The sequence below is a fragment of the Schistocerca gregaria genome, chromosome 1 (genome assembly GCF_023897955.1).
Source record: "Schistocerca gregaria isolate iqSchGreg1 chromosome 1, iqSchGreg1.2, whole genome shotgun sequence".
Lineage (NCBI taxonomy): Eukaryota > Metazoa > Arthropoda > Insecta > Orthoptera > Acrididae > Schistocerca > Schistocerca gregaria.
The window spans coordinates 71,498,101-71,523,646 of NC_064920.1; the positions used below are offsets into that span (position 1 = coordinate 71,498,101).

The following is a 25,546-nucleotide window of genomic DNA, read 5'->3' on the forward strand; positions in this document are numbered from 1 at the left end:
TATTAATATTACTGGCAGAATCTCTGGTGTACTGGAAGACTATGAAACAAACTGCAGTTGCACTGGTATGGATGAGAGAATCACTGAAGAGCCTTAACCTGAAAGAACTGATTGTAGAATCAACACCTGTGTGGTGTGATAATCAAGCACCAATCATACACTCCAAGAATCATATAGATGAGTCAAGAACAAAATATACTGTCATAAAACATTATTTCATCAGGGAGAAAGTAATGGATGGAAAGATTGGCATTCGATATGTTTTGACAGATAAAAATCAAGCAAACTTGCTAACAGAGCTATTGAATCAGAATATTCATGAACGTCATTTTTAGAAAATGATATACATGGTTTGAAATGGTATACATGGTATCTTCCAGATATCATTTCAAGAAATGGGAGGGAGGTGGGGGAGGGGGGGAGTGAGTGGTGAGAGTTAAAAAGGTGAAGACCCTCCTGGCACCTAACCTCCCCAGCTGCCCTCCCTCCACCTTGTCCCTGAATGCTCCCATAAGCAGCACTTTACTGTCTCCCACCCTTACCCTGCTCTTCCTCCCCCCCACTGCCCCAGCCTCCTCCTTACCCCCACGTCCCGGATTTTTTCTCCCATCATGCGTAGTTGCTCGCAGTCTGGCCTCACTAGAGCAAATGTCGGGAAATATTATGAAATTACAGCTCTAAAAATTATTCAGTTCAAGCTTGTTATTGCTACAATTTACCAAACACCATGTGGAAATTTTGAACTTTTCTTTAACAAAATGGAGTCATCGCTAAATGAAGTAAATAAAAGGGATCAGCATTGATTTCCTCACAAATAGTAGAAACAGAGGGGTCTTTTTTAACCTTGCAACATCCTATAATTTAAAGGCTGAAGTAAAGGCTACTACCCAAGTAACAGAAACTAACAAAACAGCTCTAGATCAATTTCTAGTCAAGAAAAGCTTACACAATAACTCAACAAAAAATTTTGATGTAGGATTTAGTGACGATTTTCATTAATATTAATCTTAAAAATGAAGGCAGTATTGTTAACGACATGCCTTTAAGAACCAAAAATAGAAGGTATAATCAAGATCATGTAAACTACTTCAACAGATAATTGCAGAAAAAAATGGTCACAGGTTTACAAAATTTATGTTGTAAACGAAAAATTCAAGATTTTAATTGATACATTAACTCATTCAGATCGCCTTCCCACTGAAAACTGTAACCATAAGGGGAATTCTAGAACAAACAGCTAGATCACACGGGAATAAGGGTTTCAAGCCAGAAGAAAAGACTATTCCATAAAATGCATTAATTAAAAAATTTCTGACACATGTGCTATAAAAAATACTCCAAAATACTAAGAAAAGCATACGAGCAGCAAAAATAATGCTTAACAACAAATGCATGTATAAGTCAGATAATAAAGCAAAGGCTCTGTGAAATGTTATAAGAAAAGAATCTGGTGAACACAGATCATTCTGCAAAAATATAACATTGCCACAAAAAATAAAATAGTGACAAACCCCTTAAAAGTAGCCAGCGATTTTAACAATTTTTTTCACAAGTGTCAGAGAAAATATGACACAATCAGACTTACATAAGAGCATCCAAGCCAATGAATACAAAATAAGTGCATGTAGAGAATTAATGTATATCAGTTCTGTCTCACAAGATGAAGTAGATAATGCAATAAAAGAACTAAAAAATTCCAGCTGTGCATGTGTTGATGGTGTGTCTGAAACAACCTTGAAGAAGAGTGCATCAAACTTAATTGAAAGAATTACACACTTATGCAACTGCTCACTTCAGCCAGGCACTTTCCTTGATGTATTGAAAACATCTAAAGTCATTCCAGTATATAAAAAAAGGTGAGAAAGATAATGTAAATAACTGCAGACCCATCACAATTTCCTCCTACATTTCAAAAGTATTAGAAAAAATTATGTATGACAAATTTTATGAAATTGGTAAATAAAAACAATATCCTATCAATGAACAAAATGGATTAAGAAATAAGAGGTCAACAACAACTGCTATTTATGAGTGTATCAATTTGGTATTAAGCCTGATGGGACAAGAAACAGGAATCAAGAGGAGTGTTTATTGACCTGTTATAAGCTTGTGATATGGTGGACCATAAGATACTGCTATCAAAACTTGAAAAATATGGTATTCGTGGTTTGTCCAACAACAGAATCAGTTTCTTCCTGAGTAATCATGAGCAGGCAGTGTGCATCAAACACACAAATATAATCCAAAAATTGTATTTTAACATCTGTCAGACTTTAGACAAATTAAATTTGGGGTACCCCAAGGATCAGTAACGGGACCCCTTCTGTTTCTTGTGTATATAAATGATCTCAAATGTGGTTGTACATAAAATAATCGTATTTGCAGATGACACTGTGGTGTCACCGCCAGACACCACACTTGGTAGGTGGTAGCCTTTAAATCGACCGCAGTCCGGTAGTATACGTCGGACCTGCGTGTCGCCATTATCTGTGATTGCAGACCGAGCACCGTCACACGGCAGGTCTAGAGAGACTTCCTAGCACTCGCCCTAGTTGTACAGCCGACTTTGCTAGCGATGGTACACTGACTTCTACGCTCTCATTTGCCGAGACGATAGTTAGCATAGCCTTCAGCTGTGTTATTTGCTACGACCTAGCAAGGCGCCAATATCCGTACTATTGATATTGTGAATCATGTACCATAAAGAGCGACGTTCATCATTAATGGATTAAAGTTAAGTATTCCACCAGCTACGTCCGTTTTTCTCAATTTTAATTTCCTTGTCATGTTCAAGACTTCACACCAGCCTGCGTGAGCTAAAACGCGTGCATTTTGGCCTTCTTTAGGAACACGGTTGGCTCTCCTGCCAACCACAGCAGACACCACGATTCTGCTAGAAGGAGACGGTAAAGAACAATTACAGCAATCAGTGAACAATGTTGCACTCAAATTCCACAGTGCTCAAAACAAGGACATGTTCATCCCATTCGTCTCTATCAATGACAAACTAGTTAGTAACAATTCTGGAACCAAATTCCTAGGACTTTAGCTGCAGAGCAATGTTAAATAGAATAAGCATATTCAATACCTCAATTCAGAACTGAGCAAGACCTGTTACCTTCTTTGTTCACTAAAACCATGCTGTTGTGAGGAAACATTAATGAATGCATACCATGCCTACTTCCAGTCTCGCCTTAAATATGGAGTCCTTTCTGGGGAAACACTAAGACAACTGAGAGCCACCTGGAGTGGCCGCACAGTTAGAGATGCTATGTCATGGACTGCGCAGCCCCTCCCACCAGAGGTTTGAGTCCTCCCTCAGGCATGGGTATATGTGTTGTTCTTAGCGTAAGTTAATTTAAGTTGTGTGTAAGTCTAGGGACCAATGACCTCAGCCATTTGGTCCCTTAGGAATTCATACACGTGTGAACATTTTTTATTACTGAGATCAAGACCTTGGAAAGTCTCTAAAGTCGTATTTACAACATCACTGCTTTTGCACCATTGAAGAATATTTAAATTTATGAAGTGTGCTGTATAAATACTCAATGCATAAAATGTCTTATTGTAACCTTACATAACCTGGAAATCACTTTCAGAAGTGTAATTATAATTTGACTTGTCCAACGTCTTATGCAAAAGATGCTTTTGTAGACAACAGGACTAATAAATACAATACAAACCTCACAGATTACTTGGAAAAAGGCAGAAACCTAACTGGACTTTACTATGGTTTGTTGATTTGATGGATCATTTGGAACTTTTGCTATTTTTTTAAGAAAAAAAGTGCTCTTTCACAAGGATATTGCACCACTCTACACCTTAGCAGTGAAAGTGGATGAATTGGGCTTTGAATCGGTTCCTCATCCACCCTATTAACCAGACTTACCCCAAGTGACTTCTTTCTGTTGTCTAACTTAAAACTCTGGCTTGCCAGGAAGAAATCTTCATCAAATGAGGAAGTGATAATTGCACTCAACGAGTATTTTGCAAGAGTTTGATGGGGTCTATCTTTCCAATGGGATGAAAAAGCCGGAGGATTGCTAGACCAAGTGTATATCTTCTTTAAAGGAGACTATGTCAAGAAATAATGTGGATCATTTACAAAATGAACTTTTTCCTTGCTTTTTTACAACTTATCAAACCACCCTTGTATTTCTGTTGAAGTGTGGAGCGAGTGTACATGTACAAAACAAGTCAGAAAATAATTTTCGCGTTTAAGAAAGAGTGTTCTGAAACAAATGATTTCCCACATCCAGGAAGCCTAGATATCTGACATGTGTAATGAATTACCATCATTTGACATTCATACAACATTTGTAATCAATAGTCATGGCTCAGAAGTCAAGTGTAGGAGCACTCCATGCTCTAATTCAAAGCAACAAAAATCAGAGGGGTAACTGTTACTGCAATTTTGCTTGAATGTCTTCAATTTGCTCATGGAGCATTTGTATTTAACACTGTAGCTAGTGATGAGTTACGGTGCCTATACGCTAAATTCTTAAGGGGAAATTAATGGCTGAATCCTAACAAAGGACATATAATCAAGCAAAGGACACTGTGAAGATAACATCTTGCACCTTGTGGTGCAAAATGGGTGTTGTTCATTACGAACTTCTTCCCACGGCTGCCAACAACTGATACACCTTCCAGTCACAGTATAAGAATATAATGACAAAACTGCATCACATGTTGGTGCTACAAGATAATACACTCTGCTGATTTCACAAACAAGACTATCCAAGAGTTTGTTTTGGAAGTCATCCCTCATTCACTTATTCTTATGACCTTATGACTTCAAATGTTTACCTCCCTCTCTCCTTTCCAAACAACCGTCAAGAAAATAGCTTTTTGAATGAAAATTAACTTCATGACATCTTTAGTGACAGGCTGTAGGTTTTCTAAGCGCATGGAATGAGTAAACTCAGTAAGCAGTGTCAGTCTGTTTCAGGTAATGAGAGAGAATATTTTGTTTATGATTAATTTCTCTTTTATGGTTATGTTGTGTTCAATAAACAAAGGAAAAATTGGTATTAAAATATGCACTGTACTAATACAAATGAAATACACCTTAACATAATAACATTATGACGGAAAACTCAGTAAAAAAATAAAGTATCTGCAACAGGAACTTGTCTATATTGGCACGAATTATATTTAACTCACTTCGGATGTTGAAAGGATCTGTGTTTACTTTCCGTCCTGTGTCATACTCAATTAGTACCGAAATGAGACATTTCATAAGGAAAGTTGTGTATTCACAAAAACCCAAATATTATGTCAGCAGAAGTGGAAAGAGGCATTATTAGTTGTTCAGTATCTTAACTTTTTTGCCCTTACTCTACAAGATACTGAAACTAGCAAGACGACTTTTGATGGAGAAATTTTTGCGGTAGTATCTGATTTTGTCATTGGAGGATATTGATCTCTTGTTGTAGATGCCTTTAGATAGCTGATAGGCCATTTCCATTTTGCTAATATGTGATACAGCATCTCTCTCTGATAATTCAAGCTCCAACCATTCACCTAGTCATTTCAACTTTTCTGCCTGCTTAGTTTTTCCTTGCTCCACCTCCATTTCTCATGGTGCTTATTTTATGCTTGTTGTAAAGTGCGTCCTCTCAAAGGATTTTTGAAGCCCAACTTTCGCTGCTTGTGTTTTCAGTTGGTTAAGTTGTTTTGCTGCCATATTTATGGAGCCTAAAAAAATCATGAGATCATCCACAAAGGCTAGGCAGTCAGTTGTAAGATTCGTCTATTTGTAGCCTTTGCCTCACCTCATTTTCTACCCCTGAGGTGTTCATTTCTTTCTGCCTTTGTCAGATGACCTTTTGTTGAATACAGTTGAAGAGCAGAAGTGATAGTCCATCTCCTTATCTCACACTTGTCCTGATTTCAAAAGCATCAGACATCTCTCCTCTGTGCTTCACTTTGCGGGTGATGTTGTTTAGGGTTTGCTGGATAATGACTTTCATCTTGTCATCGAAGCCAAACTCTTCAAGGACTTGAGAGAGGATGCTTCAGTTGATGAAATCAAATGCCTACCTGAAATTCTTAAGGTCACCATGAATGCTCTGTTCCATAGTTTCAGATATGAAAGGATAGATTAAAAAATTGAGAATATGCTCAGCACATAATAGTACGTTTTGAAACCCAGTTGGTATTCCCCCCAATTACTGATTGATTTGTTGTGTTCCACTCTATTCTTTAGAGTACTTTGGGAATATCTTATAAGTTGTTCACAGGAGAGAGATGCCACGGTAGTGGTTCATATCTGTCGTGTCCTCTTTTTCACGTAGTGGGTGAATTACGGCTTGGGAGATTTTCACTTTCCCAAATATCTTGAATAATTATAACAAGTTTATTGATTGCCTTATCCCTTGCATGTTTCCACAGTTCAGAAATTATATGGTCTTATGTTGTGCTTTGTTGCAATTGAGTTCTTGGATGATGATTTCAATTTCTTCCGTAGTAGATGTAGACAAATTTGGATGGGTTGTTTTTACAAACGAATTCAGTTTCAGAACCTCACAGTTGAGGAGCAATTGAAAATAATATCATAGAATCTGACAATTATCTTTGTCAATAAGGGCTAGTTTCAATATGGAATCTGTGAACTGTAGGCTCGGGGGTGGAGTATTGAATTTGTTCAGATTGTGCTTGAAGGTTTTATAGAATTTAAGTTTGTTACCCCCCACCTGTTGAATAACATTCTACATCCCACAAAACATGCTTTCTTGGTTTTGTGAGTGGGGCAGTCTCCTTAGCTGCTGTGCTGTGATCACAGCTTCTTGCAGTTGTTCCCAGCTAACTGGATTTAAAGCTTCTGTCTAATGGGTGAAATATTCTGGATCTCTTGTTTCACTTTCTGTGCCTTGGCGACATGGTCAATTTAGAATTCACTGAGGTAGGAGTTTGGGATGTTCGGGTCTTGTACTTTCTGGGCCTGTGTTTGAGAGCAGTTGACTTAAGAACCAGATTGAATGATGTGTATAACTCCACTATTCTCTCTCCATTAGAGTTGGTTCTCCTGTGACCTAGGTAGTTTCCAGTAAGCTTTTGGTATTTTATTTCCATACCAAGCTGAGCGTTGAAACCCCAAGCAGAATGATGGCATGATTGTCAGATACCTTTGGGAGGATATCTTCTAGCTCGTGCCAGAACGTGCCTATTCCTTACAGGTCCCTCTTATTTGCATGATTGAATGTGAGTTGGCCTGAGTGAATGCGTATTGGCCTGGTTGAATGGCACATGTATGCCCATCACTGTGTAGACGCAGCTTTTAGGGGAGGTGAAGTCCATAATTGAACATGAAATATTCCTGTGGTTCAGTGGGTGATAGTTTTTACTACATGTTTTCCAGTCTTCCCTTTGAAGATTGTAAAGCCTCCATTGGTGAATTTTATTTCCTGAATTGTCATGATGAACATTTGATACTGGGACAAGGTATCAGTGACTTGTGTTTCAGTTTGCTGGTCTGAAGAAGTAAGTTTGTGTAGAAGTAGCAAAAAAGCTCTGGCATTTTTGTATGCCCTGTCCTAAAATCTCCAACACCTATGAGAATGTCAGTGCAGCTTCCCCAGAATCTGAAACCTGCTTGCATTATTCAAGATGGTGGTGAACTGGTCATCATCTAGGGAAATAGCTACTGATGAACTTTCCTCCATATTTGTGACAGCTGGAGAACCGTAGGTTGAGGCCATTGATGTTTGACACTGATCAAGATACTGTCGATGTTGTAAGCCTTGGAAAGAGCATAATGTTTTTCTTGTGTTGGTATGTTTGGTCCACGACAAATATTTAATTTCACATAAGTCCACTAGCAAGCTGGTGAGGATTTCCCTATCCACCAACCAGGACATGCCACACGGCAGTTTCACTTTTCTCTCTGCGACAACACTGTAGTAAGTCCATGACAATGAGCAATGTTGTCCTATCCATACTTTATCATGTGAATTCCGCAACCTTTAAAGATTGTTGTTGAAGAACACAAGTTTTATTTCAGTGTCATAACTGGTTTTGGGCTATCGTGCTCCTCTTCAGATGGCTAATTTTTTCCAATTAAATTTTATTCAGCAGCATATCATTCACTCCTGCAATATGTTTCAGTGGACAGCACTTTGTCTTGCATTGGTTCTTATAATTTTACAGGGCAACGCACAAACAGCTACAGTGCAAACAGCATGCAGATTCTAAATAAAACCCTGTGGCACACAAACACTTCATCATATTCATCATGTCAGTTTCATCCTCAGATGTACTTTATGAGAACATGTCCAAGAACTACATGAATTCTAATTTTGAAAGAAATTTCAACCAACGAAATTATCACAAAAGGGTTTTTTTCCCAGTTCAGATAAAACTCACATAAAATATATGTTGATTTACACATTTTATTTTAATTTTTTATGTCAGCAATATTGACATAAAATAATCAGATGACGTTTTGACAAGGATTCTTCTGTCTAGTGTCGGGCATACATCCAGCCAAATTGTATGTGGCTCGTTAGCAGCAGTTATTAATTAGAGTAAATAAAATTCCATCTATGTCACAGTGTCTTTTACTAAAGGTTACCGACCTTGGAGATTTGATCGTCCAGCATTTCTTCAACAAGGCTACACTATTGAAACAGCTATGCTGTAGTCACTGATAATAATTAGTATTTTGTGTTACTTGAAAGTGAGTTTCTCTCCTACAGAGCATTGATACTTTCATTAAGCATATACACCTGGCTTTTCATGTGCAATGTCCAAGAAAAATTAATCAGTACTTTTTGTTCAGCATCTTCTATAATCTCAAAAACTGAAACTTAGTTGCTGGTACTGCTCTAGATCATCCACAGCAGAACTGTGGTTTTGTCTTAACACACATTTTATTCTTTCACTTTGATTTAGTAACTACTTCATTATCTTAACCCTTTTTTGGCCTATGTGAAGTTTAAAATGAGGTGTGCTTTGCCTTCGTTGCTCTCCACTGCCTGGGTAACCAGCCCTTCTCATCTGCTGTTGCTGGTTGTGCTGTGGGCTTATCATGATTTCTTTATTCCATTGGAGCTAGCACACAAGCAACATCACTTTGAGACATCATGGAGAGCAGCCTTGGTAGCTGCAGGGTCAGTGTGGCTGAATGCCAACCTAAGGAGCTCTAGTTCAGTTCCCAGCTGAGCCCATATGGGCAATGGTTACTGTGTTGTCTTCATCATAATTTCATCATCACCAAAGCACAAGTTGACTACATGGTGTCACATAAAAAGACATGCGCCCAGCGGCGAGCCATCACATGACAGAGAGAGATCAGAGAGCATGTGACCAATTAGTCGCATGTGTAGAGCAAAGCAGTGCAGAACTAAAAACCTTCAGCATTTAAAACTGATCAGCACACATCACTCGTTGCTGCCATCTTAGATCTCTGTTCAGAACATGATCACTTATCATGGAATACTATTATTATTATTTTATTATTTTTTGTGTTACACACTAAGCTATTTTCTTGTGACAAAACAACAGTTGGGTTCAAATTAGAAGGGGAAAACCTGAAGTAATTGACTTAGCTGATAGCAACACCTGCTTTACAGGCAAGAAAGCTACATTCTCCATGTGTTAAGGTCCAGTTGGAAAGAGTGATTGTCCTAGATAGGAGTGGGTAGGGCGAATTTAGAAGAGATGAATTGTGGTAATGGATGTGGGCTTGGAAGAGAAATGGGCAACAGTAAAAGATGAAGTATAGATACAGTTCACTCTGGATGGGCAGTGGTAGTTGTTTGTTGCAGACAGGGAGAAAGGAGATGGAGAATAGAAAGTGGAGCATTGACTGACATGGAGAGATTTTGCTGATAAAACAATCTGGGGAAGGGTACATAGGCCCCTAGCAAAAACATAGTTAAAATAAGCATCAGATGACAGAATGAAGCTGCTGAAGAGAGGGACTACCTCTTGGTCTCAGTCTCTACTTAATCTCTCTTCTCTACTTTTCTGTGACTTAGCCCATTCTCCAACTTCATTCTTCACTTTGTCACTTTAGTTACCCCTATAGTCATTTCTGTATAGTTTTCTTAGTGATCTCTTTTTGCATTATTCCTTCCTAGGCTGCCCACTTCACACTTCAAACACACAACCTTCATCATATCCATGTGTGCAACATGTAAATGGACAAGCATTCTTAGCATTCCTCTATTCTTACCCTTCAGCTCTCTCTCTCTCTCTCTCTCTCTCTCTCTCTCTCTCTCTCCCTCTCTCTCCCTCTCTCTCTCACTCACTCACTCTCTCACATACACATACACACACATGTGGCCATTGTCAGCTGTTATGCTCTGTAAAAGAACACAGCTCCAACGAATGAACAGCAGTGTTCAAATTCTGATAATGTACCTATTTACTGTCCAGTGCTTTCTCTATACTGTGAAACCACTATCTTTACCCAAACCACTGAAACAACTGGGCAACACTACTCTTGGCCACAGCTGATAGTGGAATTCATTTGAGTGGACAGGTGGTTGGTGGACAAAACTATGTAAAATGCTGTGCAAAATTTATAGCAGATTTAGCTTATGACATGACTATTTAACACTGTTGGCCCCTTTGCTGACTGGGTAAGATGAATCTGTGAGGGCACTGGAATGTGTTATGCTTGGAGGGATGCATAGGACTGGTCTTGCATTTAAATCTTCCATGGAATACGACATATATGGGAAGGGTTTGGGAGTAGCTGTGACTTAATGATGAACCAGCATACGTTGTAGATCAGGTGGGTAGCAGACTGTCACTGTGCAAGTGCTGGGACCAAATTGGTTGAAACTGGGGAAGGATGTGGTTAAGTTGTTCCAGTCCAAGATGATATTGGATAATGAAGGGGTGCTGCCTTGCAGCTATTTCATGGAGGAAGTTGGAGAATTAGAGGCATGTGTGGATATGGTGCAGGAGATTATTTGCTTGCTAATTCAGTGGGTAGTGCCTCTCTGTGAAAGCCTCAGTAAAACCTTCAGCATTACTGGGCAAGGGATTGCTTGTCACTGCAAATGCTACATAAGGGAGGTACTGTTTATTTGTGTGGCCTCGATACGAACAGGGGTTTTCATCTGGACATTGAACAGGTGGAGGGAGATGCATCACTAGATTGAGGAGGATCAGGTGAAACAGATAGGAGAGATACTGTTGAGGCTGTGGAGGAACTAGGGTAGACTATCTTGACCCTGGGTCCAGGTCCTATAGATAATCAATGAACCTGAACCAGACCAGGGTTCAGGATCTTGAATGAATAAGGTTTCTTCTCAGTGGCTTATAAACAGGTTGCATTTGAGTGTGCAATACGAGTCCCTATGACTACACTGCAGATTTGTTTGTGTATCTTCCCCTTGAAAGAGAAGTAGTTACAAGTAATGGTGTAGTTGGCTAAGTTTATAAGGAATGAGGTTGTGAGCTTTGAGTTAGTAGGCTGTAGGAGACGTAATGTTTGACAGTAGCAAAGCCATTAGCATGAGGAATGATGATATATGGGGAGGTGATCTCAGCAGAGATGAGTAGGGATCCAGGTGATAATGATATGAGAATAGTTGAGAGACTGTGAAGGAAGCAGTTGGGATCTTTGAAAAGGGAAGCTGTATTGTGGACAATAGATTGGAGTTATTGGTCAACAAGATATGAGATTGCTTGGGTGGGAGCACTGTAAGAAGCTGAAGTGGGTGTTGAGGGTGAGAAGGTTTACAGATTTTGGGAAGCATTCATAACAGTGGTGAATTCACCAGCAAGCTGTGTTGTGGTTGGCAGGAGAGCCAACTGTGTTCCTAAAGGAGGCCAAAATGCACGCATTTTAGCTCACGCAGGCTGGCGTGAGGTCTGGAACATGACAAGGAAATTAGAATTGAGAAAAACAGACGTAGCTGGTGGAATACTTAACTTTAATTCATTAATGACGAACGTCGCTCTTTATGGTACATGATTCACAATATCAATAGTACGGATATTGGCGCCTTGCTAGGTCGTAGCAAATAATGTAGCTGAAGGCTATGCTAACTATCGTCTCGGCAAATGAGAGCGTAGAAGTCAGTGTACCATCGCTAGCAAAGTCGGCTGTACAACTTGGGCGCGTGCTGGGAAGTCTCTCTAGACCTGCCATGTGGTGGCGCTCGGTTCAATCACTGATAGTGGCGACACGCGGGTCTGACGTATACTAACGGACCGTGGCCAATTTAAAGGCTACCACCTAGCAAAGAGTGGTGTCTGGCGGTGACACCACAAGCTGAGTAGGCTAGAGTCTAGGGCGGCAGATTTTAGGGGTGGCTAATTTGGCATCAATTTTTTTTTTTATTTCTTATAGGTATTTAAAAGATTCATGTTTATATACCTAAATGTTATTAGGTCCACACAAACAATTGAAAATTTAATATGTTTCCCCACTTAGATAAATTTTTCTACAATATGCATAGTCACATTTGGTTGTAACGTGGGGACGAGTGACATCACTATTTGCTAAGTATGTCTGGCTGGATTGACTGCATGAACACGGTGTGTCCACTGCAGGAGCCAAAGCATAGTCATGCTGTTGTAGGCATATGCTGCATGGTGGCATTGAGTTCAGGAGAGGTACACTATGTTATCAAAAGTATCCGGACACCTGGCTGAAAATGACTCACAAGTTCGTGGCGTCCTCCTCCGGTAATACTGGAATTCATTATGGTGTTGGCCCACTCTTAGCCTTCATGACAGCTTCTGCTCTCGCAGGCATATGTTCAGTCAGGTGCCTGAAGGTTTCTTGGGGAATGATAGCCCATTCTTCATGGAGTGCTGCACTGAGGAGAGGTATCGATGTCGATCGGTGAGGCCTGGCATGAAGTCGGCATTCCAAAACAGCCCAAAAGTATTCTGTAGGATTAGGTCAGGACTCAGAGCAGAGCAGTCCATTACAGGGATGTTACCCCAACATCGTGCCATCGGATCACCATATTGTGTACCGTGATTCATCACTCCACACAATATTTTTTCCAAGGCAATCGTCCATTGTTTATGCTCCTTATATGAAGCGGGGCATTGTTTGGCATTTACCAGCATGATGTGTGGCTTATGAGCAGCTGCTCGACCATGAAATCCAAGTTTTCTCAACCTCCCTCCTAATTGTCATAGTACTTGCAGTGGATCCTAATGCAGTTTGGAATTCCTGTGTGATGGTCTGGATGTATATCTACCTATTACACATTATAGCCCTCTTCAACTGTGGGTGGTTGCTATCAGTCAACAGATGAGGTCGGCCTTTATGATTTTGTGCTTTACGTGTCCCTTGACATTTCCACTTCACTATCACATCGGAAACAGTGGACCTAGGGATGTTTAGGAGCGTGGAAATCTTGCATACAGACATATCACATAAGTGACACCGAATCACCTGACCACGTTAGAAGTCTGTGAGTCCTGCGGAGCATCCCATTCTGCTCACTAACGATATCTAATGACTACTGAGGTCGCTGATATAGAGTACCTGGCAGTAGGTGGCAGCACAATGCACCTAACATGAAAAACCTATGTTTTTGGGGGTGTCTGCATACCTTTGATCATGTAGCGTAATATAGAGTAGTGATACAAATGGCGACGTTCCATCCTATATTTACTTCAAAAACTAAAGAAAAGTGACTTTGGTTGATTGCATCTTGCAATTTCTAATACTATCTGATGATGTTAACTTGACGATTCGCGCAGTGGCTGCTGGGAACAGCTTTGCTGCCACATTAAAGCTCTTGAGGGGAGATGAGTGGTAAGGGGAAGGCAGTGTCTGCTGCTTCCAACAGTGACTAGCACCATGACCCGTAACAATATGTACAGCACTACTTAGCATCTATGGGCAGCTTAACATTGGCAGTGCTCAGAGACAAATGAATATCTTTCAACTAGTGCCAATTTTCTCTACTTCTACCAGCAAGCAAGTACAATTGTCAAGTTATTGTGGCCAAATAATACACATAAATATTTCTCTAGCACATTTTGCTGGTCATGTGCTGTAATTTTTCAATGTGTTTTGTGGATTGTATGAATAATTTTGTCATGTTACATCACAGGTGTGTACAAACTTACAGTACATAAATAATCATAAATTATTACAATAAATCATACATAACTAATCATTAAGATGTAATTTAATTTGGTAAAAAGGTGTTTCGGAAATTATGCAAAGAAATTTCAATTTTTTTTGTTGTATCATATTTAAATAAATTTCTGGAACTTATGTTAGGTAATTATTCAAAGTCTGAAGTCTGAACAAAGGGTACTGCTAATTACTTACCAGAAATAAAACTCCCAATGTAAATTTTTTAATTTCAGTTCTTTGATAAAAAAATTCTTAAAGTGATGGGAGAATGTGACCTATTGGAACTGAGATAAAAAGAAGGACAAAATGAAAAAAAGGAAACAATAACAAGAATAGATTATTTGTAAAATGATAAGAATTGAATTTTTTTAAAGTGACGCTGGAAGACCAGGAACTTCAACATCATGCACTGATACAATACAATTGTATCATGCACTGATACAATACAGTCTGAAAAAGATGAAATAGATTTGAACTCTGTGGCCCAACAACAGTCACCTGTTGAACAATCTACTTTTGACAAAATTGATATTTATGTTTTTGACTAAGAGGAAGTAGAGGAATTGTCAGTAAGTATAGCAGTTGAAGATGTATCTCAGAATCAGGCATTATGTAATTATCAAGTGCAGACAACACTACATGTAAACAAATATCCAGCTTTATGAGAAATTAATGGTATCTTAAATGAGAATATTGCATGCTATGGCATTGATCAAAACAAGTCTGATGACTTGCGAAAAGGGGAAACAATATATGCTGATCAGCAGCATTTCTTGTCGGTGAGTGTCTTCCAAAGAAAACAGAAAAATAGTGAAATGAATGGCCAAAATCGGCTGATTTATTCCAAAAGTAAAAGATCTGGATATTGTGGGCTCTGTTTGGCATTAGGTCCATTCGAGAATAAGACTCAGTTTGACAATGAAGGATTTAATGACTGGAAAAATGCAGAACACTGATTAACACAGCATGAAAACTCTGTGCGTCATAAATCCAGTAGCCCACCCTTAGTTTGGAAGAATTGATTGCTTGTCCAGATTGACGAAAGAAATTACTTATTGGAGAAACAGTGGTGTCACCGCCAGACACCACACTTGCTAGGTGGTAGCCTGTAAATCGGCCGTGGTCCGTTAGTATATGTCGGACCCACGTGTCACCTCTATCAGTGATTGCAGACCGAGTGCCGCCACACGGCAGGTCTAGTCTAGAGAGACTCCCTAGCACTCGCCCCAGTTGTACAGCCAACTTTGCTAGCGATGGTTCACTGCCTACATACGCTCTCATTTGCAGAGACAATAGTTTAGCATAGCCTTCAGCTACGTCGTTTGCTACGACCTAGCAAGGCGCCATATTCAGTAATTAGAATGAATTCTGAACAGACAATATTGTAAATCATGTACCCTCAAGAACGACGTTCATCATTAATGGATTAAATTTAAGTATCAAACTAATTACGTCCGCTTTCTGAATTCTAATTACTTGTCATGTTCCAGACTTGATGTCAGTATAGTTCTTCCCTCCTCTCGCCAGCCTGCGTGAGCTAAAACGCGTGCATTTCAGCCCTCTCTAGTAACACAGTGTTGGCTCTTTTGCCAACACAACAGAAACGTTCAGAATACGGTAGTTGCCATAGTGAAGTGACTGTGTTCAAGAGGCCTTGTTTTCAGATGAAAAAATGAAAAGTGGTGTCATCCGCATAATTAGAATTTATTGACAGTATTATGAAAAGGACTGATGCTGTGCATTACATAGCAGAGATGCTGAGTCGCAGATAAGCACAACAAAAAGACTGTCAAACAAAGTTTTTGGCCAAACAGTCCTTCGTCGGAATCAGACAACACACACACACTTCTAATGAAGGCTTGTTTGGCTAAAAGCTTTGTTTGACAGTCTTTCTGATGTGTCTATCAGCGACTCAGTATCTCAGCTGTATGGTGAGTAGCAGCTGTCTTTTTCATAAAAATGTCATTACTACATTGTGGAATTTCCACTGTTTAATGGAAGTTAATTGTATGATTTGGAAGTATCAGTTACTTATCAAAGACTGCTTGTGATGGGTTCCTTCTCTTGAAGAGTCATAAAGTCTTAAAACAAAATGGAGGTAAGATAAGAAGCTCAAAATATTTTTCATCAATTGTCAGTGCAACACCAGACATAGCACATGTTGACCAACTTACCCTCGTTAGATACATTTTGGAAATAGGCAAACAACGTGAAAGCTTTCTCGAGTTTCTGCCCTCAGTGGGGCATAAAGCTGAAGAAATTTTTTCTGACATTATTTATAAACTCATAACGCTGGGCATATACACACATCAAAAAAAGTTTTGCAACACCTTGGTTCTGAAAGTTCTGGAACCTGTCCGGAAAATTGGAATAGAGATCAACATAAGCCTCATTTCTGCCCTTTTTATTACTCATGAAAACCACACATTGTATGTTGTACCACCATAAAGTGAGACTTTCAGAGGTGTTCCAGATTGCTACACAACATTACCTCTAATACCCAGTAGCACATCCTCTTGCATTGATGCATGCCTGTATTCATCATGGCATACTATCCACATGTTCATCAAGACACTGTTGGTCCAGATTGTCCCACTCTGCAACGGCAGTTTGGCATAGATCCCTCAGAGTGGTTGGTGGGTCACGTTGTCCATAAACAGTCGTTTTCAGTCTATCCCAGGCATGTTCGATGGGATTCATGTCTGGAGAACATGCCGGCCACTCTACTTGAGCAATGTCGTTATCCTGAAGGAAGTCATTCAAAAGATGTGCACGATGGGGGCGCGAATTGTCGCCCATGAAGACGAATGCCTCACCAATCTGCTGCCAATATGGTTGCACTATCGGTCGGAGGATGACATTCACGTATCATACAGTCGTTATGGCGCCTTCCACGACCAACAGCGGCATACATCGGCCCCACATAATGCCACCCCAAAACAGCAGGGAACCTCCACCTTGCTGCACTCGCTGGACATTGTCTCTAAGGCCTAACTGGGCTGCCTCCAAACACGTCTGCGACGATTGTCTGGATGAAGGCTTATGCTACACTCATCGGTGAAGAGAACGTGATGCCCATGTTCAGCATGTTGTTGGGCCATCTGTACCCCACAGCATGGTGTCGTTGGTGCAAAGACAAACCTCGACACGGACATGGGGAGTTAAGTTGCGCGTCATGCAGCCTGTTGCACGTGACGCCCATCCTGAGCGGTCCATTCAGCATGTTGTTGGGCCCATCTGTATCCCACAGCATGGTGTCGTGAGTGCAAAGTCGAACCTTGACACGGACATTGGGAGTTAAGTTGCGCGTCATGCAGCCTGTTGCACACAGTTTGAGTTGTAACATGACGTCCTGTGGTTCGCTGCATGAAAAGCATTATTCAACGTGGTGGCATTGCTGTCAGGGTTCCTCCAAACCATAATCTATTTCTTGTGTAATCTAAATCGTTGGGTCATAAAAATAATGTAGGAAGTGACATATTGAACCCCTAGTTTACAGTCATACTAATTACAGGGAAAATGTGTAATTAGCACAATAGTGCACAAATAATGAAGTTACAAGTTCATTGACAAAAAAATTGTAATTAACATGATTGTGAAGTAGGGTATAGAATTGTAGACGTTGGTAGGGGTGATAAAATTTTAATAGCCTACTGGTGACAAATGTGTAAATCTGCCACCGATGCGGAAGGTGGGTTTGTGGGGGTAGTTGGGGTGAGGAGGTGGGTGGATTCAGAAGATGGGTACTTGGCTAGACCAAGTGATTTGAGTATGAATTAGAGGAATGTTTGACCTCTGGAATGGGATCATCATAGCACAGATTGTAGGTGGTAGAGTGAGGGAGTTGTCCGATGCCTTCTGTTAGGTATCACTGCAGTCAGTCACAGCAGTGGTAGAGATTTTGTATGCAGGGAGGATGATCAAATCAGGGTCTGTCCTAAATTAAAACACTTTTCTCCAACAAATGGAAGAGCACTTCAATCACTACCTACAAAAGTTAAATGTTTTCCAAAGCCTGTCTTGGAATACCATTGTCCAACAAGACATGTCATACCTCTTGTGAACTGTCCCCCTGTCAACCAGTGCCTCATAGCATGCAAGCACTGTCTTGGTGGCTTCTGCCATCCATCACACATCTCAAAAATTCCTCATAACCACCCCCAAAACTCAGATCACTGTTGTCAGTCTATCTAGGAATATTTAAAGTCAATCTTATAGAAGTTTCAGTTCTTTCCAATGGGCTACCTTCAGCGTCACGTGCAAATTCGGCATCACACAGAACTAGATAAAAATCTACTCTCCTCTTCCCCATTCCTACAGTGGAAACAGTTGTTGACACCAAACATTCTGATCAGAACTGACAAAAAATGTATTCAATCTTGCCTCTCACAGTCCATGGTCCCCCGCCTACACCTAATTCACACCTTCTAACGCTTTGGACAACTTAAAGTGGTGAGGTATGTGTGTAAACTCCCATTTCATTAATGATACGACTTACTTGAGATGGTCAGCCGACTTTCCTTGCTTGCTGCTGCAACCTCCTCTCCGAAGTATATTTGCTAGGAACAGAAATTTCTCAAGACTCTTTCTACTTGTAAAAACAAGCAGACATATGAAGTTTTCTTTTGCTCCACTTAATGATGTATATTCAAACATCACACTTTTACAAATCTCATTCTCCACATAAACAAACACTGTCAAATAAGTCTCCCTCGCATCTGCAAAGGTTAGAAACACATTAAATTAACATTCATAAGCAAATTGGTTTAAGAACCACTCATAATTTATGAATATGTCTTGCTTATAGCAAATCCAACACATGAAGTACAATTAAATGTCTACAATCAATTGTTCATTTTTCTTTAACAATAATTGCGACACTAAAACAGCAGTGATTACTTCTTGTTCTTCCAGTATGACTTCCATGGCTTGAGGGGCAAATACTTGTCGATGCCATTCGACTGTCGCGTCTACCTTATGCTCATGACTCCTTTCCAGCGTGCACACACAAACACGTGTCGCATAGTATGTACATTCTCGCACACTTATTTTTGAAATACTGTGTGTTCAAGATTGTAGAATGATGAGTGGTTCTGGAATTTACGCGAAAATTCTTGAAGCACTACATATCACTCCCCTCAGCTCGAACACACGATATTTTATGCATACTCATTATGTAAATTAGTATTAATTACATAGAATAACAATTCATAATTCCACTTTTTTTATTAACTGTGCATAACCCATTTATTTACTATTTAGCTTTTCTTTTTTTCATTTTACTATAATTATAACAACGGGAGTACTTCACTCAAGTTGGAGTCAATTCTTTTATATCTAGGAGTCGTGAGGCCTAAACCTTTGGATTTCCAATCATAAGCTCCAGGTGTTCGTGACACTCAAGTGTTTTACTCTTTTTTCTAATTCTTTGTACTGCTTCTTTAGTACAGAATAGCCTCATTAATTATAGACTGTTTGCAGTCTGGAGGGACTCTGGGCAAATGAAAGTGTTCTTCTCGACACTTGTAGACTCACATGAAACATAAATAATGCTAATGGGATATAGAATTCAAACTTACCAGAATAATTCCTACAAAATGTGTAACTTCTGTCATCATACAGTCCTTTCCCCCTTGGATCAGTATCTTTACCTTACATATGGGTTGACCCTATGAGTGCACTCCCTCCTTCCATTTCAGTAGGTACGCCCCTCTTGATTCCTATTTTGCTATGGTACAGGTCAGTCCCCTTCTTGGTGCCCCTTTCATAAGTCTGCCTATCTGCCTTTTGTATTCCTTTATCCTTTATGAGTAGACCTCATGGTTCATTTCCCTAGTATAGATCTTTATGTACACTATAATTAAATATTCTCTGGTAAAATTAAAAATTTAGTTCACACTTTACACTTTCTCCTTAATACTTCATTTCATACCCTATAGTTCTCCTTTACTCAACAACTTCTATTACTATTACTATTTACTCTATTCAGTATATTTTACTAAAGCTATAAGAGTCCCGCAATCACCCTACAAATAAAATTAATCAGAATATTTGATGTAAATAAAATAGAAAGAAACTTCCACATGGGAAAAATATATTAAAAACAAAGATTCCAAGACTTACCAAGCGGGAAAGCGCCGGTAGACAGGCACAATAAAATAACACACACACAAAATTTCTAGCTTTCGCAACCAACGGTTGCTTCTTCAGGAAAGAGGGAAGGAGAGGGAAAGACAAAAGGATGTGGGTTTTAAGGGAGAGGGTAAGGAGTCATTCCAATCCCGGGAGCGGAAAGACTTACCTTAGGGGGAAAAAAGGATAGATATATACTCGCACGCGCACGCACACACACACACACACACACACACACACACACACACAAACACACAGATATCTATCCATACATATACAGACACAAGCTGTGGTATCTGTAGTTTCATTGTTTGCATCTTCATGTTTCATTGTGTGTATGGGTAAGTGTGTTTGTGTATCCTGTTTCTTCAGCTTACTTATATGAAATAAGTTGAAGTTTATTGGAAACCATGGAAAATAAGAATGACTTCAGCGACAGCAGTATATGAATGTGCAAAGAGGGAAAGTTAGACCAGTACTCAGATGAGAAGTAAGAAAGGAAAAAGTAGAAACCGTTGCTAAGATCAAAGAAGAGAAAGAAGATAGCCCCAAAGACAGCAAACCCTTCCCACCTCCTTCCCCAGGATGCCTACTTCACCGGTACTTGTTTGAGAAGCCGGAGAAGGTATGGTGTAAAATGTCTTCTACAGAGCGGACATTCTCACCTTCACCTTTGAAGTACCAAAAGCAGACTCTTAACAACCCCTATGGAATGGCAAATGGTGAAGAATCAGTCACATTAGTCTGCAAGGATCGTTTGGAAGGTGTGGTGCGTGTTCTGTGTTAGCCATGTCGCCAGCCGGTGTTGCTGAGCGGTTCTAAGCGCTACAGTCTGGAACCGCATGACTGCTACAGTCCCAGGTTCGAATCCTGCCTTGGGCATGGATGTGTGTGATGACCTTAAGTTAGTTAGGTTTAAGTAAATCTAAGTTCTATGGGACTGATGACCTCAGAAGTTAAGTCCCATTGTGCTCATAGCCATTTGAAGCATTTGTTAGCCATGCTTGTACCTACACTACCCACCCCTTCGAAAACTAATAGAAACCTTCCCTTACACATCACATCTCAAAAGGTAAAATTATGTATCTTGTTATCGAAGTTATGGAATTATTCGCATAAAATTCCATTTTCTATTAATCTAATATTCTTTGCAGTTTATTAATCTCCACCCAGGTTTACATAGATCAACTAGATAAGAAATTACTTTCAAAGAATAGGTTAGGCAAACATAAGGCCTAACTATATGCTGATGCCGGGATTTGAGACCACCGCTGACTGGAGCGGAGCGTGAAGGCGACTTAAATACTTATCGTGCACTAACAACTGAGGATAGCTCAATCACGTACCAAGACCAGTTTCGGGTGATGTTATCATACTTCCACATGGGTATGTGTCTCTATAAGTGGATAATAGGATAGTATAAGAATTCAAGAATAGATTACAGAATAGTTTAAGATTTGAAGCGAATTCAGTGCAGAAAAAATAGTACAGAAGAAACACCGAGAACAACTAGGTATCCGACAGTCATCACTCCGCCTATTAACACAGAACATTAACATCTCTGGAAGACAGATGTGACTCTGCCTGGATCCCATTGATCTGACATTAACTTCTTTTGATTACTTACGACCCAATACTTTTCGTTAACTTTTGTGTGAAAATCTCCCAACAACAAAACAATTACCACTTTACTAAGAAACACAACATTACGTAAAGTTATTCTATTTTATACTTTGTCCTGCATAAGTTTGAATTCCTTCCATAAATTATCTGTCCCTCTCTTAGTATCATTAGGTTCTGAAGCTAAATTTGAAGAAATGTTGTCGGAGGTTACCCTCTCAGGAACTTTTTGATTGATTATTTCCTTTACCTGTTCCTCCAAGTTACTTATATTTACTATGTCTGCAGTGGCTAATTTCTCCTCGACATTTCGTTCCACGTTATCTACTCGAATGCTCATGCCTGCAATTTGCGATTGGACCATAGGTAGTAATTCATACGGTTTTTCCAAACTCTCTCTTAAGGTGTGCAACCTCTGCTTTACAGCATCGAACGTAACATTGCATTCGCTTTGAAATGATCCTAACGTTTCACTAAGTTCAGTTTCTACATTATTACATTTATCTCCGATATCAAATTTTAGTTTCTTTGTAAAATTCTGAAATTGCTCAAATTGTCTCTGGTCAAAGTCAGTGAACAGTTGATTCACTTGAGTATTCCAAGTACTAGTTAGTTCACTCTTAAAATCTAACTTCAGATTTTTGACCTTATTATTTAGTGTGTCAAATTCAGTCTTTAATAAAGATATATTTGTTGCTTGACTGTTCAAGGTTTCACTCTGGTTACTTAAAACCTCATTCTGAGCATTTAATTTAATATTTAATTGGGTATGCACTGAATCTAACTTAAGACTTTGAGCATTTAAAACTGCACCCTGTGCGTCAAAATTTTTACTTAAAGTAGTAACTTGGGCATTTGACTCTGTTCTTGGGTCATCTAATCTAGCATTTAGTTGAGTATTAACTGCATCTAATTTAAGACTTAGTTCCTATCTTAAAGCTGCTGAAACTGCCCGCTGGGCTTTAATTAAATTTACAACCTCAGACCAGTCTGGCACTTCCTTTGTCACTGTCATAGCCATGTCTGGTTCTGAATTTTCCCAGTTCCTTGAGTATTATCCATGTTTTTTTTTTTTTTTTTTTTAGATTAGGTTATCATTAAAAACACTCACCTCTAAATATACTAACTACAGTACTATAGTCTTTGAATAGTTTCTGTAACTTTCGATTCAAACAATTATTGTCTCACGCTCATCCGGTGTAGAGCTTTAGGCTGCGTCGGCGACCAGGTGCGGAATCAGCACCGGTGAACAGCACGGGTGCCGGCGACATCGAATGTTAGTTTTAGCATCAGTGTCGGCTGCGAGGTGTGTGGGAGCTGTGTACTCTCCATACCAAATGTTCTTAGTCGAATTGTACTCGGCGTATCTCTTCTTAGTCTAATACATCGAGATATCTCTGTTCTTTTAATGTTAAGACTTTCTTTCATCTTTCCCTTTGTTGCATTCGCAAATTTTTTTCATTTCATTGTTGGGCTTAATCTAGTTTCTCTTAATGGTTTTCTCTTCTTATTATACTCGGTTGCTATGGCAACACATATCTTCTAATCTTATTTTCATCTCAAAATTCCTGTTTTCTTCCATCCTTTCACACAGGTCGACAGGTTCTAACGCTCTTTTGACGATAGAACGTGTGCAGCATATATACAAACTTTATGTTTTCACCAATTAATGGTGTAGATAACTATGCAGAAGAACATTCTCACATTCCACGTATAAATATATTCATCTTGTTGTATTTCACTCGTAACTCCAGTTTTAGAAACAGGTTTATTTACATTTATAAGTGAGTTGGTTTAAGAACCACTCGTAATTTATGAACATATGTCTTGCTTCTAGCAAGTCCAACACATGAAGTCCAATCAGAATGTCTATAATTAATTGTTCATTTTTCTTTAACGATAATCGCAGACACTAAAACAGCAAAGAAAACTACATGATTACTTCTTGTTCTTCCAATACGACTTCCGTGGCTCGAGTGGAAGACACTTGTCAATACTGTTTGACCAATGAGTCTACCTTGTGCTCGTGACTGCTTTTCAGCCTGCATGCACAAACATGTGTTGCGCAATATGTACGTTCTTGCACACTTATTTTTAAAATATCATGTGTTCAAGACAGTCAGTGGAAGGACGAGTGGTTTTGCAATATATGCGGAAATTCTCAAAGCACTACAACCTGTCCCCATTACCCCCACTTTACTTTCTTACTCTATGATTTGCTAGCCCTCAGGCAACCTTCTCTCCCTTCTTTCCCTTCCCACAGTCTGCCTGCAATGCTGTAACAATGTAGGTGTTATATGTGAGCCTTTGTGTTTTTGCATTACCTCTGGAGAATGACATTCTGAAAATTCAATAACATTTCCTTTATTGTTTATATGCCTGTTGACTGATGAATAGCACAGTTATATAGCAAGTGGTCACCTTTTTCCTTCTATTATTTGTCTTCGAAACGGTTGTATTGTATTTGATGTTTTTTGTGTACTCTTCTTTAACTCGTAAAATTATTAAACAAATTGCCTTTTCAATTTCAGAACTGGACTTCCGAAAGAAGGTAGTTCTACAACAAGATAGGAGCATACCATTTGGTCCAATCTACATAAGTCTACCATGACAATGATTTCAGAGAGACTGATAAGGAATGGGCAGAGAAAACACTGTCATCTTATATTAAATAGCGACTATGCTTGTCACTACCCATTAAACTTGTATTGATACAGGTTCTCTTTTTATCTGCAATTTATTAAAGTGCCAAATAAAACACGGTTAGTCTGCATCTTTTATAAACTTTGTGTTTTGAATGTTGTTGTATATATGTGTATCTTTAACAAAATCGCAGTTTACATATTTACCATGAAGGAAATTCTCAAATCCTATTCCAGCTGGTGAACGGATTGCAAAAACTTGAACTGTCATATGAGACTGAACATCAATATTAGATAAAAACAATAGCAAAGCAGTAACTGTATGTGTATATGAGGGTGAACAATAAAAAGTTCTTGAAAAGACAGTAAAAAGATATTGTGTTTTTGTAGTTATATTTGCCTCATATTTTCCCTCATAAAATGTGTTTCTGAAAGGTTTCCAGAATACTCACCTGCAACTGCCATATCTTCTTCAATAGATTCAAAATGTTTCCAAGACAAAAATGTTCTTTGGGTCTGTAAACTGATGCAAGTCAGTGGATAAGAAATTTCCATAATTGAGTTTACATTCCAGCAACTCTTACTTCAAAAATTCAGGACTCCCTATGTGAGCAGATGCAATTCGTTATCCTTAACAAAGATGCCTTTTTTGTCATTTAGACATCTTCTCATATTTTTTATCCAGTTGGTTAAGATGATTTGCCAAGTATGCAGCAATTGTAGTAATAATAATCTCTTTGACTTCTATGCACTAGGTAAAGATAGTAAGCTGACTTAGTGTATGGAAGTAAGTGCTGCCAAGAGCAGACAGTTTGAATGTATACTGTGAGAACAGAGCAAAGCTTTCATATGTTACAATGGAATTACTTTATAATTGCATAATGAAGACCCAGACAGTGGTTCAAAACTATTTGGACTCATCTGAAACAAATCACCATTAACCAATATGTCTGCAGCAGTGACAGGAAATTAAATAAAGTGCCAGTCCTTTATTCCAATGTAATGTCAGGATTACACATTAATGATGGTGTCCTGAATCACACTAGGGAAAAATGAAATTTGTGAAACAGGCTTATTAAAA

The 25,546-nt window shown here is 39.1% G+C and overlaps 1 protein-coding gene across 1 annotated transcript in view; it reads left to right on the forward strand.

The window, feature by feature from the left end:
- The window catches only part of LOC126331179 (uncharacterized), a 371,504-nt gene extending 346,683 nt beyond the window's left edge, over positions 1-24,821 (forward strand). Inside the window, exon 15 of the mRNA XM_049996454.1 lies at positions 24,355-24,821. Coding sequence (XP_049852411.1) covers positions 24,355-24,434 — 80 coding nt within the window. The 3' untranslated portion in view covers positions 24,435-24,821. The remainder of the gene's footprint in view (positions 1-24,354) is intronic.
- The last annotated feature ends 725 nt before the right edge of the window (positions 24,822-25,546 follow it).